A 17516-nucleotide genomic window follows, 5' to 3' on the forward strand; every position below is an offset into this window, starting at 1 on the left:
TGAGTGACAGTTAAAACAGTGATTTTTTTCCAACTTTCACTCGGGAGGTAACACACTGAGTATGCAGTGTTCATACGTCGGTGAAGGGCAAAACCTGATACTGATTGAAGTTATGGTTAACAAAAGTTTGTTTCAAAGTCGTGCTGAAGTAGGCGAGGTGTGATTTGTTTTGACGAAACCTTTGAATAATGAAAACCCTGCAGATTTCAAATACTGTAAGATTTGGACAGTCAGTAGTTACTGAATACATATTTGTTGTAAATTTAACAAGGAATTTGCTATTTAACCACCTCTCAAATTTGACTATTTATCACTGTGGAAAATATTATGCGCTTGGTTTTGAGCCAGAAATTGCCGAAATATCGCACCAGTTTGCTTTGCATCAACATTGAATGTTTCTGTATTTGGAATTGGAGACATAAATTTGCAGGATCTGTTAACGCACAGACAGTTAAAATGGAGACATATTTCCTATGTTTTGTCTTTATCTTCATAAGTAATTATTGACAAACTTTGATCATGTTGATAGTGCTTATGGTGTGTTTCTGTTTTCTTGGGGTACAATGTATTCTCTTGCCAGTAGGCTCAATTTATTTTTGTATTTTGTGATGCCAGAGCTAGTAAAACTCTTAAAAAGTGTGAGCATTTTTTGGTTATTTTTGTTTGTAGCTGCAACTTTATACATAAAACATAAGGTGCGTTCTGGAGTAGAGAAAGTTTCGTTATATACAGGAATAAAAGGAAATATGCGAATACTGAAAAAAAGTGTTACATTTTGTGATCTTTGTTGACCCATTTTAGCTTGAAAATGTATAAATTCTAAATTCCGACTGAGTGAGTGGATTTTTTAGGATTTTTTTTTTAAAGTTTCTTTAATGTTTACCTTTTTGGGATCCTTATAAAGATGAATTGTGTGTTTATTACGTCACGATTTACTGTGTTTTGTTTGCTGCCCGCAACGACGACTTTTACACAAATTGCACGTTCGGGTCGAAACAGGACCTGAAAAATAGCTCTTAAAAGTACCCTTTGTACTCATTTCATGACAGAAACAATAGTCGTTTTTATTTCATCACACCTTAGGCTACATATACCCAAAAAATGATGGAAATGTCTTCGAGCATTCCACAACCTCTTTAAATTCTTACAAAACTATGATTTTGGCAGACGCAATGAGAAAGAAAACACTTTGGACAAGCAGATTTACATATTAAGCCATGACGTCAGCCCCTCTAGGTACACAAATCCAATTCTCAACAGGCATGCAACTGGGAATTAAAAAAAAAAACAAGGAAATTCCAAACCGCACCAGACTTTGTACAGTGTTTTTCAATTTGTAATGGCATTCATGAGAAGTAAAAAAAACAAGGAAATCAGCAGATCTGAGGAAAAGTTGCATGCCTGCCTCAAGTAACAAATGGTACAGCCCTCCGACCCCTGACCTGCAAATTAAACCACACACCAAGAATTCCAAGGCAACCACATTTGTATACAGTTTTAATAAGAAATGTTTTATTTGCTTCTTTTAACATGGCCTTGGACTTGTTTATTAAAGGTCTCAAATCTACAGTACAGTTTTTTTCTTTTCCCTCAATCTACGGCATCTTCTAAAGTTCTACTTGATAAACACATAGATATCTACTATTTATAGCATTTTGTTCATAAAACACGTACGCCTTTTTTTTTACCTGCCATTTCCATCCAGTTTTTCACTTATAAAGGAAACAAAACTTTCCAATTAGTAAAACAACAAGTTTAGCTTCTCATAACATACAAGAACAATCTAAGTATTCTCAAATTAACGATAGATTATAAGTATTCTCAAATTGAAAAAAAAAAGACACCTCTTTTTATTTTTGGCCTGGATAACTTGGCATAGTTGAGCACTGTAGACACCGGTAACCATTTGCGAGTGAAAAAGGTGCTGTGTCAGAGTACCAGTCAAATTAATCAACTACAAATATGGTTACATATGATGGTAAGGTCACTAAATAGACAAGTGAAGATTAAATGAAAATAACAAAATATTAATAATTATAATTAAAAAAAACCACTAACTTTTTCGAAGAAGTTGCTTGATCAAAGTTGAAAGCACGCTAGTTCAAATTGTTTTAATTTACAAATGGTTTCCCCAAACCACCAACAATCCTCTTCGACCTTTTTTTTTTCCCTTTAAAATAGTGAATAAAACTATTTTTTGTATTGACATACAATTCATCGGGGCAATACAAAATAATGTGCCTTTGGGGTGTTATAACATAAGGTTTTAATATAAGCATTTATTTTTATCACTAAAAAGTAGTATTAGATAACATGCCTCCAGAACTCTCCTTTTCATGATTCTCTTAAATTTTTTGTTGTTACAAAAGTAAAGCCCAACATAATCCTATCAATATAATTTTTTTTGCAGCTATACGTAAGGTAATGAAATTACTAAAACACTCATACAAGAAAAAAAAAATTAGTTAACATGATTACAACTGTTTTTTTTTACAAAAAAAAACCCTGGTAATATTTTACTCGAGTAGAACTGTAATGCTTAACTTAACGCATATTGTCGTCATACAGCTCTACTCAAAGATGTAAAACATTACAAAATATAATTGATGTTTACTAATAATATACAAACCAATGTATGTATAATGGTATTTATATAATAGCTAGTTAATATATAATGGGACAACGCTTTGGGCTTCACGGAAGAAAAAAATCACTAGTTTGTGCGTGTGATTGACAAAGAGCGTGCGCAGCCGCTTTCCGACTGGATTTGCACGAATTGTTCATATCTTTGACAGGAATACGGCTGAATGTGGCCACACTAAAGTGTTTGTCGAAAACAGATTTTTGACAATACGTAACTGAGCACAGGGTCCACACAGTGCAAGTTTTATCCAACATTACAGTGTTTTGTAGGTAGACTTATTGGCTTTCTTTGGATGCAAACAATGCGACCGTTGACAATATAAAAGCACGCATTATCACTGATTACCTAGCTAATGGCTCAACACACATTCCCAGTCGAAATTCCCCAACGCCAATTCCACATGAGCCTCGGATTCATGATTATCACATACAAAAATAAATATCACTTTATTCCATTTCCATCCACTTTTTTCAGTTTATCAATTCCTCACAATCCACATTATTCTTTCAGTTAAAAAACCACATTCCCTTGTCACACATTTTCCATTCTTCAATTCGATCTCCTGACGAGCCATCGGTTACTTTTTTTTTTTAAATCCATGACCATGAACAGTCACAGCAAACACAATGAAGAAGTGTCAACCAACTTCAACATTGTCAACTTCCATATTAAGTCCAGCTCGTATCTCACCACAGAACTGGATAGTGCATAGAGACCACCATCTGAAGTCACCAGGGCGCCATCTTGGGAGGCCCCAAAACAATCACAACTTTACTTTTGACAAGCCACGACATGTACCTCAAAAGGCAGATTTGTTAGAACAAAACTGATTCGACGCTGAACAGAAGCTGTCCAACAATCCGTACACATTCCAGCTTTGTGAGGAAAAATCTAAAAAGGCTTACGAAAAAAAATCAAACCTTTTTTCCAACACCTTCCAAACTTCATTTCCGTCCTAATATTCTTGACCGAATTCCTACACTCGTTTTTGGCCAACCATAGAGAACCTCAAAGACCGATAAAATTCATGTGGATTTGGCACATTTTTTTAGCAGCAAGTCCTGCACACAATGCCTTTTTAGCAAACAAAAATGATACACAATAGCCAGACATTGAAACTGCACACTGCACAAACCGTAGAAACAGAAGACGAAACAGACGTCAACTGATCAGCTGTGTACAAAAATAAGCAAGCATGCCAATTCTATAAACACTCGTCATTCCACAACGGTATTTTTTTTCTCCGCACTCTTCCATTGCCTCATTTTGTCCATTAAGTAATTAACTCACACATTATAATACATATTAAAGTATTAACAGATACAAGAAGAGAAAAAAAAATAATACCATGTTATAGTTTTTGTACACATATTTTTTTTTATGCATAGATGCAATTACTATCATATTTTCAACCTATGTTATTAATAAGCTATTAGTAAAGAAGTATACGCCCCAATCTTATGAATGAGCAGATTCCAATCCGATCTCGTGTGTTACATGTCTTTCAGAATGGCCCCTGAATCCAATTTTTTTCTTTCCACAGCAGCAATCTTCTTTTAAAAAGACCTAATGGTACATCTTGAAAAGTTGCAGCAATCATATGTATCAGACAAATTAATTTTGTATTCACATTAAAAAAACCCCAAAAAACTGTAATAATTTTAAATGAACATCATCACCTTTTTGTTTTCCTTTTGAATTTTCAATTGTCAAATATGCTTCAAGTACTCGGCTGAATTCAACAGAATCTATCAGAATGTGATGACTGGAGCAATTTCTCCCCTTCCAAACCCCCCCCCCCCAAAAAAAAAACCAGTAAAAAAACCCAACTGTATATTGACACAGCCACCCACAGAATTGGCAAAACTGTCACATTCAGCATCTGATGGAAAACCCAGACCAAATCTCCATACATGTACACTTGTACAGTCAGTATAGTTTTGCCTATGAACGGATCTAGACCTCTTTTCATGTCACCTGCTAAAGGATGCGGGTTGTTCACAGTTTTTGAATGATCAGTTTTTGTTTTAGAGTGATTCTTTATCTTTGGATGCAAGTCTGAAACCAGCCAGCACTTTGACCAAAACGCACTGACCCAAATCCTTCAAAATCTACAGGACGGTTTTTGGAAGGGTTTTCCCAAAAGTGATGAAGGTAGAGCCCAGCCTTGATAACTTCAAACAGGGCTTGACTGCCATGCACAGTGGAGGACTATGGAGGATTCCAGAAGCTTCCTCAGAAACATGTTAAAAAGAGTCAGGGTTAACCCCAACACAGTGCATCAGGTGTCAACGTCTGTGGGACCTTGCTACACTGAGCCACCTACACCAGTGCATAAACGGCCACTTCTGAGACAATCAGAGCCAGTCCCATTGAACAATGCTACCGTTGTGACGACAGATTCTGAGGCAGTTTGGCCTTCCGAGTTTTGATGGCCTGATGGATCTTGCTTTACTGAGCAGGCTTGTCATTTTGACACGTGTTGGATGTTGCTGCGTTCAGCAGGGTTTCTACCCAGAATACCCTGGAGGGTTTGGGTTCAAGTAGACACCTGCTTTTGGGGAAACCTTCCCCTTTACAGACCTGAATTCGAATCCTACCTAGGTTGACATGTGCATTTCAATTTCCAGTGACTACCTGATCCCATGGGTTTTCCCCAGGATAGTAACTGGGGTTGTTCTCCTACCTCTAACACTGGACACTTTCCCTTGTCTTCGGTCTGAGATTTCTACAGGCTTGTAAGCTACAGAGCTTTGGGCAGTCATGCAATGGAGTACCGGAGTGACATCATTCAGAACCAGAAAATGTAGTGCAAACGAATGGAGTACGAGTGCATGTTGGTTCACGGGCTGAATCATTCGCTTAATGTCTTTTACACACATTTTGTGCGCATGACGTATTCACTTCGGTACTCCATATCCGAGCTATCCTTACCAGAACAAAATCATAATGACCTCTGGTGTGGGGTTAAGTTATCATGAATATTCACAGCAGCACACACAAGCCCTGTGCACAGTGTGCTTATCTGTTCAAGATCAACCAATCAGACTTCACAGACGGAAGAACAGTCACCGTACACTGACCAATGACAACAGGCTTTGAGATCACAGTTCCGGTTAGCACTCCCCACAATCCATTCCATAATTTGCAGCGTTAAAATAATTGGTCCACTGACAGAATACGGGCGATTCACAATATATTTGCAACGCGTTGGCCAATCACAATGCGCGAAATCGGTCGACCTTTTCCAAACACGCATTGGGTCGACCGATTTTGCGCATTGTGATTGGCCAACGCGTTGCAAACTCTTGGAGGCGCACTATTGTGAAACGACCGCATTGTGTCAGGGTGCCCAATAAGAAAGCTTGGGTGTGTATCTGATCTTGTTCCCAGGATATACTTTCATCTTAACCTTGGTCTCAAAACAGCAGACCCTGGGTGGGTAACTGGCCCTGAACATTTCTGATTGGCTGCCGCACTAAAGCCATGGATTTGTATTTTGGACTTGGTGTTTTTAATTTTCAACGTGTTCAGACACTACTTGCGAGTAATAATAATAATAATAATTTGGGAGGCTAATCATCCTTACTCGCAACTGGTATGCTGAATTGCGAAGGACGCGGCTACAACGTGGTCGGGCCGCTGGCACGTAAAGGCGCCTACGGCTGCCGGCCACATCAACCCATATATGACCACGGAGCACAGCCTGAGATCGAAAGTGTTTGATTTTTCCGGAGGGAGGAAAACCGGAAGGCCCGGAGAAAAACCCTCGTGGCACAGGAGAGAACCAACGCACAACTCTACTCACATGCGATCCGCGGCCAGGATTCGAACCGTGGTCACCTTGGTGAGAGGCGAGCGCTTTACGCACAAGCCACCCATGCCACCCAATGTTTTACCCTATTCATTCTCCTGACTAAAAAAAGTCCTTACCTAGTTAACTTAGTATCCTTTAAAGACAAACTCTGGTGGTTTGATGGATGCGACTGTCAACTTGCAACTTTGAATCACCTAATTACCTTTCATTTTCCCCAATTGCTTCGGTTTTGTACCACAGATGCCACATTCAAAACAAACACTGACTAACTGTGTTGTGGAGACATCATACCATTTTCACTGTGCGTGTATTCTGATATTCATGATAAACCCGTGCTCCAGGCACAAACAGATCCGCTTACGAGCACACTGGTGCCCGGTCGGTACATTATCGATACTGATTGTGGGGCGGGCACCAGCCTACCTGCGAGAACAAAATTATTTTCAGGCCGCTAGTAATTCAAAATTTGTAAAGTAATAATTCAATAACTATTAAAACATGGGCCAATTTTTGTCGATTGATGTCTCAGTTAAAAGTGAGTAACTTTTGTACTCCACAAAAAACAATAAAAAAAAGGAGTCTATTTATTAAGGATAAAACTTGAAAAGAGCAGGGAATGCATCTTTAACAAAAAGCTGCTGCTTTCTTTAAGCCTCAAAGCTGGGATTCGCATTTTAGCGCAACACCTTCGACCCCTCCAGTCCGATGATGATGCAATGAGTGCCAACTGCCCATCTTGCTTCTTTGTCTGTTTTTGTGGTATTACCAGTCACTCTGGCATCGTCTATTTTATTATTTTTTTTAACCTAAGGCAATCTGGGTCCAAATGTCATGGAGTCGCTTTAGCAGACAAAGTTGCTTAGCGGAACTTAATGCGCTTAGCAGAAAAATCAGCCGAGTACCGATCACAAGCAATATACACTGCATGGCACTTTGGTTGGTAACCTGGGTTTCTATTGCAAATTAGGCTTAGCAAATTTCTGTGTTAAAACGCTCACTGTGTTAAGCAACTCCATGATATCTGGGCAGACTTTAATACTTGGGGCTTGCTCCGTTAAACTGGTGTTCCAACCTGGGCACGATTCCTACGTGGGTGCTTGGTTATTTCATGAGTTGGACGTAGGAGGCTGGGAACAGACCCTTAATGCCCACCCGTTGGCCGGCTTTGGGCTTAAGCCTGCCTTCCCACCAGTTCTCGTCCAGCTTCCGCGTGACCTCGATCTCGTCGCCCATGTGGAACGTGATCTCGCCGTCCTCCTCACCGTTGAAGTCAAACTTGGCCTTGGCGAACTCCGCCGGCGCCTCCACGTGGAATTCGGCGTTGGCTCCCGCAGGTTTCTGCAGGTAGTTCATAGAGAACAACAAAAAGCAACAGATGTCAAGATATTTGCTTGGTATAGATATGTGTACAACTAATGAAACAACTTTTTTTTTTGGTCTCAATGGGGCTCCAGGGGGACCAAAAATGAAAACAAAACTTACTCAAGTCATCGTAAAAGTGTTTTTTTTGAAGGCCTGTAAATCAAAAAGTTAACAAGACAATTGACTTTTGACAACAGATTCCTGCCAATTGGATGCCATTCTCCCCACATACCAGTTTTCAAGCAGGTACATTGCTGCAATTTTGAGACCTAGTCACGAGTTGGTAGCTAAAATTTCATAAAAACCACAGAAGTACAGAACTTTAAAAACAAAATTCATCCAAATTTGAGTCAGTGACCTGAAATTCTCTAGGACAGTTGGCACGGAATGACCCTGAGCACTGTCAGTATCTTCCTAGCATTACATGGTACAACAAAACTCTTAACACCACCTCAACTATAGAAACTGCAGATATGCACTAAATGACAGCCAAATATTATGCGTCATCACATATGTGTGGTGCAGGATTCCACGAATTTCCATGACCTTGTTCCTAGAATATTAATTTTCCTGACTCCTTGAAAAATGACAAAATTCCATGACTTTTTCCATGACTTTCAATGACAGCTTTAAATTTTCCAGGATTTTCCATGACTGTTGAAATCTTCAAATTAAGTTTTTGCCCTTCACCGACGTTTTTAAACACTGTATACTCAGTGTGTTACCTCCCGAGTGAAAGTTGGAACAAATTACTTGGGTGGGACTCGAACCCACGACCTCCTGCTTTCTAGTGCAGATGTCTTACCACTCGACCACCGAGCTAACAGGATCGGTTGGCTGGTTCGAATCTGATGTACATAGCAGCGGGTACCGCATAAACTATTATAAGATGGAATTTTTGCATCGCGGTGATATAAATCAAATTAAGTTTTTGCCCTTCACCGACGTTTTTAAACACTGTATACTCAGTGTGTTACCTCCCGAGTGAAAGTTGGAACAAATCACTTGGGTGGGATTCGAACCCACGACCTCCTGCTTTCTAGTGCAGATGTCTTACCACTCGACCACCGAGCTAACGGGATCGGTTGGCTGGTTCGAATCTGATGTACATAGCAGCGGGTACCGCATAAACTATTATAAGATGGAAATTTTGCATCGCGGTGATATAAATCAAATTAGGTTTTTGCCATTCACCGACGTTTTTAAATACTGTATACTCAGTGTGTTACCTCCCGAGTGAAAGTTGGAACAAATCACTCGGGTGGGACTCAAACCCACGACCTCCTGCTTTCTAGTGCAGATGTCTTACCACTCGACCACCGAGCTAACAGGATCGGTTGGCTGGTTCGAATGTGATGTACATAGCAGGATAATTTACTCTCCGCATCATGTCCACAGGACGTGATAAATTATGTTGGAATCTTGTGCAAATGATTTGCCTCTTTAAACAATCAACTTTCCACGGACACTTTCGGAGATGAAACATCCGACAAGTCGTCAAGTCGAGTTTGGCAAATCGACTTGGCGGGATAATTTACTCTCCGCAACATGTCCACATGACGTGATAAATTATCTCAGCATCTGAATACGTGGATGGCACTCATGGAACGTTGTTATGTTGCTCTGTCGGTAGCTCACCATTTCTTTCAGGAAAATATTCTGCGTCCGACTGACCGATGCCGATTTGTAGTATTCCACCAACTCATTCAGCGTGCTGAATTTCACCACCCACAGAAAGAACTTGTTGCTGAGGTCGGTTAAGATTTTGAAGTGTTGTACCCCTTCGCCATACCTGAGTTTGATACAAATAAGAAGGAAAAAAAAAGTTATGAAGTGATCATGTGTCCAAAAATTGATAGGGCTGGGCATTTACGAATAATTTAGTATTTGATTTTCCAAGTTTGATTCAATTGAAAACATTCATTCATTTGTTAGACAGGCATTTGTCCGTGGTCTCCTCCTCAAATTATACACAGTTGGGATCACTGGCTCCGCTCCCACCACAGCTCGTCTTTCCAGTGCTGCTGCTTTCGGTTTGTTGGGGTCACACCCTGACCATTCTCGGATGTTGTCCACCCATTGAATAATCGATTTGAAATGCATTGGTTAAGTTACATGTACATGTAAGCATGCGCCAGCTTAAACTGGCTACCGATTGAGATTTGTGTGCAACTGCGCTTGTCAAAAATTGACGAAGAGCTTGTAAAAAATAAAAGAACAGGTAGTGGAATGGCTGATATTTGACTGTTTTTATGAAGAAATTTGAGCCAACATGGACCCTCTTAAATAGTGCGCAAAAGTAGTATTCAACAAAAGAGTGGCATCTGACCATAGAGCTATATTAAATTACTAGCGCGCTAACTCCTCATTCTGCGCGCGGAGACACTTTGAAGCCGTCCTGGGCGCAGACATTTTGAATTCATGTGCGTGTTTGTAGAACACAATGAAATTAGATGTGTTTTGAAAGTGTACTCTACATGCAACGCGCAAGTAGAACATACGCAAACAACTTAAGCGCGTCGTTGACGGTTAAAAAAACCGTTACGGCAAAAAGCATCTGCAGCGAATACGCGCACGCGTTGCGCTGTTTGCGTAGAGCAAAATGACACGCTCACTTGCTGATCGTGCATTTCGGTTTTGGGCGTACTGGCTTCGATAACGCACCGGTTTGGAATACAAACGCAGATATGCAAATAGCCATACAAAAGCCTTACACATTTTTTTAGGTCTCCATAGGTTTGCGCACAAACATGGATGCGCCCAGCAGGCATTACTTTGTACACGAAGTTAGCGCTCTAGTAATTTAATATAGCTCTATGCATCTGACAAACAATCAAACCACACAAATGTGTTTTTCATCATCTCCTCGAGCAGTGACCAATTTTATGCAAGGGTCTATTTAGCGGCTTGCGCCACTTTTCATGGTGAAATCACTTTTTCTCCCACCCGCCTTGATTGGCAACCATTTCACTCTGTGACAAATGACACCACAAAAACCACAATTGAAAAAAAGCCTTTAAATAGACTCTTTCATAAAATTGGTCATTGCTCAGTCAACCGTGAATGTAATGACATGATCAGGGTGTCATTTTAAAGAGGAGATTCAACCCTAACAGAGGATATCTCCCTTTGATTCACATGTGCCCCACTTCTATTCCAAATACCGTAATTTTCGGAATATAAGCCGCGGCTTATATGTTGAATTTGCCCATGAAAATGTTTACTGCGGCTTATACACAGGGCGGCTTATACGCTGATCCTTGAAGAATAAAAATGATACTCAAATGTATATTTAATGTACTGGTATAAACAAAATCTGCTGCTGAAATGAATCATCAATTAAGAAAGTCATTATCAAACCGAAAGCACGTCCCACGAAAAGGTACCCAGCGGTAAAAAGTACGGCTAGTGAAAGCTGTCTCGAGCTCCGACATTAGTAATCACAACAATTTGATACGTTTTGTTGTTAAAACGGACCTGTTTATTCTTAGGACCAAACAAATCAGCGTCTGTTGCCACAAAGCAGGATTTGTAGCGCTCCAGTCAGACGACACACGGTGGGTTGCATACTCTCTCAAGTGATGGGGGAAAATGTTATCATCCGCCGGCGCAGGCTACCGCGGGCCATGCACTAACCGGGAACCAGACGGGCCAGCCGGCAGCAATTCCCGGTGTTTATTTCTCATCATCAATTTCCATATTTGTTTGCAGGAGTATCGACTGTAAATGATTTGATATAACTTTTGTGGCCTTTTTTTTTATAGCTTTCGTAGTGTAAATGGAACTGGTTCAGAGCATTTTGACTAGAATTTGGAGGCCTTACAAAATTGAAACTGCTGCGGTCGGTGCGGCTTATATACGCCGGTGCGGCTTATACGTCGACTTCAAATCTTAATTTGCACATTTTTGCGTGCTGCGGCTTATACTCCGGGCGGCTTATATTCCAAAAATTACGGTAGCAATAATATGTCGGTTTCGTGTTTTTTATTATCCACCCTGTATATAGCTTTTATAGGTTATACAGGTTACTTTAACAAATAAAATAGGCTCCCAAGTTGAAGTATAGGTTTTTAAAGGTTTCGCTGTGAGGCCTGCAACTGAATTTTGAATGAAAGACATTAATTTAGCCTAAAGTAAATTTCTTTCTTATAGTCAATTCATTTCTTAGTTTACTAAAGTGTGGCCCAATACAACTCCATGTGAAAACCGTTGTTGGCTATGCAATTCCTATATATAATTCCTTTATATTTAAAAAGGTACAAGTATGTCTAACTATAAATTGAATTTTTTTGGTGCCTCATGATGAAAATAAAGTTAAGTAAAAAAAAAAAAGAAACCTTAAAGACTAAACGTATCCTTACTTGACTGATAGCGAGAAGTTCTTTTCATTACTTGGGTCGCTTTCACTTCGACGGATGACAAACGCTCCATCAGGCTGTCTTTCTAGCAGGGACTCAGCTCCGTTTCTTGTGACTTGCTGCAGGAAGCTTAAGTACAAAAAATACACCGAGACTTGTTATTTCTAAATAATTCGGTATTTTTTCCTTCCCAAACATGCCAAAGACAAATATTAGGGCCTTTTTTCCCCCAAGGAAAACTTCCTGAATAATCTACCACTCTGCAGAAACTGAATGTCACATTCTCATGTGCTTGAACTTTGAACTTCAAATGCACTTCTATTCCAAAGGATTTCTAGAAGATTCAGGAAGTTCTCTACAAACGATGTGAAAAGGTTAGGTTTCATAGGCTTACTTCACCACAAAACCTGATAAATATTAAATGTCTAGTGTTTTACTTTTATCCTTAGGTGGGCAATTCCTATTTGGGCAATTCTAGTGTTATGGAAGAAAATGTAATGTCCATGATTCTAGTTAATGATTCAGAGAAATGATCCGAAACTCCTAGTCTGTAATCTCCTTGACCATTACTAGATGATAGATGTATAAGATTTGAAAAATACACTTTCAGGTTTATTCACTGAGCTCTTACAGTACATCAAATGTCAGCTTTAAAAATTTCAGATTTGTACTGTCTGTGATGCTGGAATTGCCCACTTCAGTTGAAATAGGGCTTGCTCAATGACGGCCATCTCTGTAGGAGAACTGTACCTGCATATTTTACGCAATCAAGCATGCATTGCGCAGTGTTGAAAATGTTCCAAATACCGTGCTTGTTGCTCGAAATGTGTTCAAAATACGATGCAGCTGATGCGCGTTATGCAAGTTGACGCTCAAAATGTCGATGCACGTGGATGGTCTGTAGGCAATGACGTCATTTGAACGAGACCTATAACCAGTGCCAAATTTTACTAGCTATCCCTGAAATTTAAACTTTTATTAGGCTGAACTTTTGCATACAAGTCCCGCATTGCTTCAACACCCTCTTCCCACAAAGAGCGAACAGTTTACCTTCGCATTTAGGCCAAGTTCTATTCCAAAAACTGACTTACTTGCATTCTTTGACTTTGACATAGTTCATGGGGACTAATCCTGACTTCTCTCCATCAGGAATGGCAGCACTGAACCAGTTTTCTTCAGCCTTTCTGAATACCTGAAGATGCAAAAAAAAGGAAGAAATAACTATTATGTAACTTAACTGCAGCTTGAAAACATTAACCCTAACCGCCCGAATCATTCACAATCCTCTTTGCCAAAGTGGAGGAAATTGGAGGATTGAGGTTACATGGCAAAAGTGCGTTACTGATTTCGTAGGATGCAATTTGTCAAGGTTTTGGGCCGGCCTTTGTGTTGTTTTTGCTTAGCCATGTAGTATAGGTCTGGATTATGCTTAAAATCCTCCGTACTGCTCCAGAATGTCACTGGCCAAGCCTCAACATATTGACAGTCACTGCCGCAGGATTTTGCAGGATTCAGGCAGTGGTCGCCCCTCCACAGACCATATTCAAGAAATAATTGAGGAATTTGCAGGATTGAGGCTATGTGATATTTTTCCATGAGGCCAATTGGAGGATTTTGCAAGATTGAGGCTACATCCTAACACAAAGGCCTAGGGATTTAGGGTTAACAAAGCTTGGATGTCTTGGGTAGAAGTCTGGAAGATTTCCGTTGAAGTGAGTGTGTCCTTTGACTAGTGCAATTTCTACGGACCTTGTTGGCCTAGTAATGTTACAGGTGGGTTTTTTTAAGGACAATTGTCAGACTCCTTAATCCATGAAGTTTTAGCTAGACCTCAGGTTTGTGAACAATTTCTAGGGTGCAGATAAACATTTTGGGAAAAAAAAAATCAAATGAATTTGCATATTTACAAGGAAGGTAATTTTCAAACAGATGATACATGTACCACTGCAAAGCAGTTGCACAAAATCTTGCAGGTTTCACATTTGTTTTCAGTCTCTTCGATTCAAAATCGAGGCCCTCAGCTTTTTTTTCTTAGAAGAAACTGTCAAAATCTGCCAAAAGTGCACAACTTTTAATAACAATCTTAGTGTTTGAAACAAAACTGGAACATCAAGACCGCTTCATGAATAGGTTGGCACTGACAACCATGAACGTTCGAAAGTTTCGTATCTCTTTCCCAAACCATTTTTTTTTCTCTGAAGAGTCAATTTGTGGCTGCTGGATCCAGGGTGCTGAATGTTAATGTTACGCCCCCAACTATGGCAATGTTCCAAACTATAGTTGGGACAGTCCCAACTTTAGTTGGCTAATTCTTAACTACAGCTGGGATACTCCTAACTGTAGTCTTGAATCTACCAGACTACCAGACTACTGCAAAACTATGTGTTAAACCTTGGTAGATTTTCAGGTACATGTAGCTAGTGTGATATATAGTAAATTATAAATTCTGAGTGAAAAGCACAAATAAACTTTTTAATAGGTTCGCATGATGGCAAAATTATCAAGTCTAATATTTTGTGGAGTCATAAGGCCAAAAAAAAAATAGTTCTGCTTCCGGTTTCCCTACCTACCCTATTCTGACAGCCCCTACCCTAATTTTTTTATTGCAAAAATGAGAATAACACACCCAAAACCATCAATTTCTACCTTTTACCCTTGACTACACGCAGACGCCTCCATATGATCGTACAAAAAAAAAATTGGCAAAAAAAAATTATTTCCCTACCTACCTACCTTATTTTCAAATGCCATGTAATCAGAAGAAATATTTTTTTTTTTGGCCTAATCTACAATTAGGCATAGCTAATCCATTTTGGATGCACAGTAGAGTGAACTGAACACATTTTGAGCTATTTCCTTTATTTTCAACTTTCTGAAGACATACACATGCAATGGGTGACCGTTTTTCAGAATTGAGATACTGTTCACTTGTTGTAGTCTAATGCTAGTCTTTATGGACTAGCATTTCTGCAAAAAAAAGTGCAAGTACAACAAAGCCTTTAGTCCTACTAGATCCATGTACCAATCCCCATTTCAAACATTGGTCATGATTCAGCGATTTATGGCTATTTTAGGGATGAAATGTGATGCTTTTGTTGGGTTGTAGTGGATTTTTTTTAAGGCAAATGAACCATGGAGCTGAGGATACATGTACATGTACATGTATCCTAGTAGGATACTGTTGCCTGACTTTGTTTAAAATGGAGATTTGTAGGGTCCTACCATGCATGGGCCAAGGCAGGCCTGAACACTTGTGTTTTAGTCATACAGAGAATGTTGTATACAGATGCCACGCCACTTCTTTGGTTGTGTACAAGAGTCGAATGCATTTTCAAAGTACTTTCTAAAAAAATTGAAAATGTTTCTCAGTCCCAGATTCATATCTTTTCATCATTTGTGCAACGAATGCTTTTCATTTTAGATGTATAAATGTGATAAAAAAAAGTGGCGTCAGGATCTAAGACAGAGAGGGCTCTGGAGTGCTCTGAAACGTGCAAAACTAAATCAGGCCCACTTTACTCACAGTTTAGCCAGCAAATTTCTCCAAAAATTCCACTGGGGCAAAGAAAATGTCCTCAGTATTTCACCAACCAAGTTTGCAGACTCAATTCAATTTTTAAAGGAGACTTTTCTTCAATATTTTGCACATGAGAGGGAAGTCAAGTGATTTTAAAATGAGGCTAAATACTAGACTGGTACATGTCCAACCATGGTCCAACTATTTGAAAAGACTGACCTCTTCATTCAGTGTCAATAGTCTGGTGGCTTGACTATGGAGAAATGTGTAGTAAATTGAGACTAGTTTCCGCTTCATGCCACATGTTTCTTAAATTCTTTTGGCATGGTTGATTGATGCAGTACTGAAGCTGTATTGGACTGTTGTTTTAGGTGCCAGTCTATTTACTTGTTTTGCATGTTTTCAATTCCTTAAGTTTTGGGACTCTCATACACAGTATTGAGAGTCCCAAATTTTCGGACTAGATCTAAGATGAAACATTCGTTCCCTCAAACAATTTGGTGCAACTTAGACCTGTGAACAGACCTGTGAACATGGCATCAATAAAACGCCATGCTCCAGCCTCGCGTAATTACACTAAAAAAAACGCGGCCCGTCATTTTGCCAGCATTATAATTACTTACACACAAAGCTTTCTGTAAATTCATCCGAGTGTAGGATCTTGCATTGCCATAATGCCAAAAAATTCGAGGGGAAAAAAACGACCTGAACACAACAAACGTACGAGCAAAACTTTTGATTTTCTGAGGTCACGCACTTACACTTATTGTTTCCTCCATGGTCATCTCATGGAGCTATACAAAGGGGCATTCAACCCTAATGAGGAAACGTACTACAAGAATATAATTCTTGCAACTAATCGGCTTATCACAACACACGCTTGTTGACACTTACAACTAATTTCTGTCCTTTTCTGAAGGATAATTCATCCTCACTGCTCCTCTCAAAGTTGTATTGTGCAATGGATTCCACCATGATGAGTTATAAAGCGTGTTGATTCACACAAACAAAACAACAGTTTCTCAGGATAAGTTCCAACACCTTCAAGTTCAATGTCCAAAGCGGCAAAGGAATTGTAGGAAGTGAATTGCAGAAAACCTTTATTTTTAGAACCAGACAGGCCCCTCAATCAAAGAGGAAAAACACTCATCAAAAACTTAGCAGACAGATTTGGTCAACAACTAAAATTAAGATACAGGAAGTCGTGTCAAATCCTGGAACCAGCTGATGACAAAAAAGTGACATGACCAACTTCACTCCGTCATATTCCGTGTTTGTGTTCCGCGTAGCAGGGCAGGGCCGTCGAATCGCTGCTGTTGCGGGCGTGTGGCTAAGTTCCTTTCTCGCTCAAGCCGTTGACCGTCACAGGTGATGCGAGAGACCACTTTCCAGCACTGGCAGACGTTCTTTCAAATGAGGTTTCACTTGCAAAAACTCGATAATTAGTGAGATGACAATGAAGAAGACGTGCATGTGCGGTAATCGGATAATGTCGACGCAGACGTGTATTACGTGAGTCAACTGAGTGCTTATTTGTGATACATATTACAATACAACCTGTACTCGCTGGCCATATTCGCTATTTCCTGTTTGTTTTCTAGCAATTTGTATGCCATGGTGCCCACACGTATGGGTGATCTTACGGTGGCGGTCGGATACCAATGTGTTTTGGGGCCCAATTGCGAATTTGGGTCACGAGTTCGAATAATGGCAAAGCCCTTAGACTGGCTTTACTATCCATGCAGGGAAGTTTGAGTTAAAGTTTTGAGGGGGTATTTCTGTGCATAATAAAGACCCGTCACAAACTAGCTTGAAATG

The 17516-nt window shown here is 39.7% G+C and overlaps 1 protein-coding gene across 1 annotated transcript; it reads right to left on the reverse strand.

Annotated features, from left to right (window-relative positions):
- Positions 1-7256: 7256 nt before the first annotated feature.
- LOC119738723 (growth factor receptor-bound protein 2-like) lies at positions 7257-17313 on the reverse strand. Its single transcript, XM_038213657.1, has 5 exons — positions 16593-17313; positions 13273-13373; positions 12185-12310; positions 9462-9615; positions 7257-7799 (listed from the first exon to the last, which is right to left on the reverse strand). The coding sequence occupies exons 1-5, from the start codon at positions 16671-16673 to the stop codon at positions 7563-7565; spliced, it is 699 nt and encodes a 232-aa protein (XP_038069585.1). The 5' UTR covers positions 16674-17313; the 3' UTR covers positions 7257-7562.
- Between the last annotated feature and the right edge of the window lie 203 nt (positions 17314-17516).

Source organism: Patiria miniata, unplaced genomic scaffold, assembly GCF_015706575.1.
Source record: "Patiria miniata isolate m_02_andy unplaced genomic scaffold, ASM1570657v1 HiC_scaffold_3, whole genome shotgun sequence".
In the NCBI taxonomy this organism is placed as follows: domain Eukaryota; kingdom Metazoa; phylum Echinodermata; class Asteroidea; order Valvatida; family Asterinidae; genus Patiria; species Patiria miniata.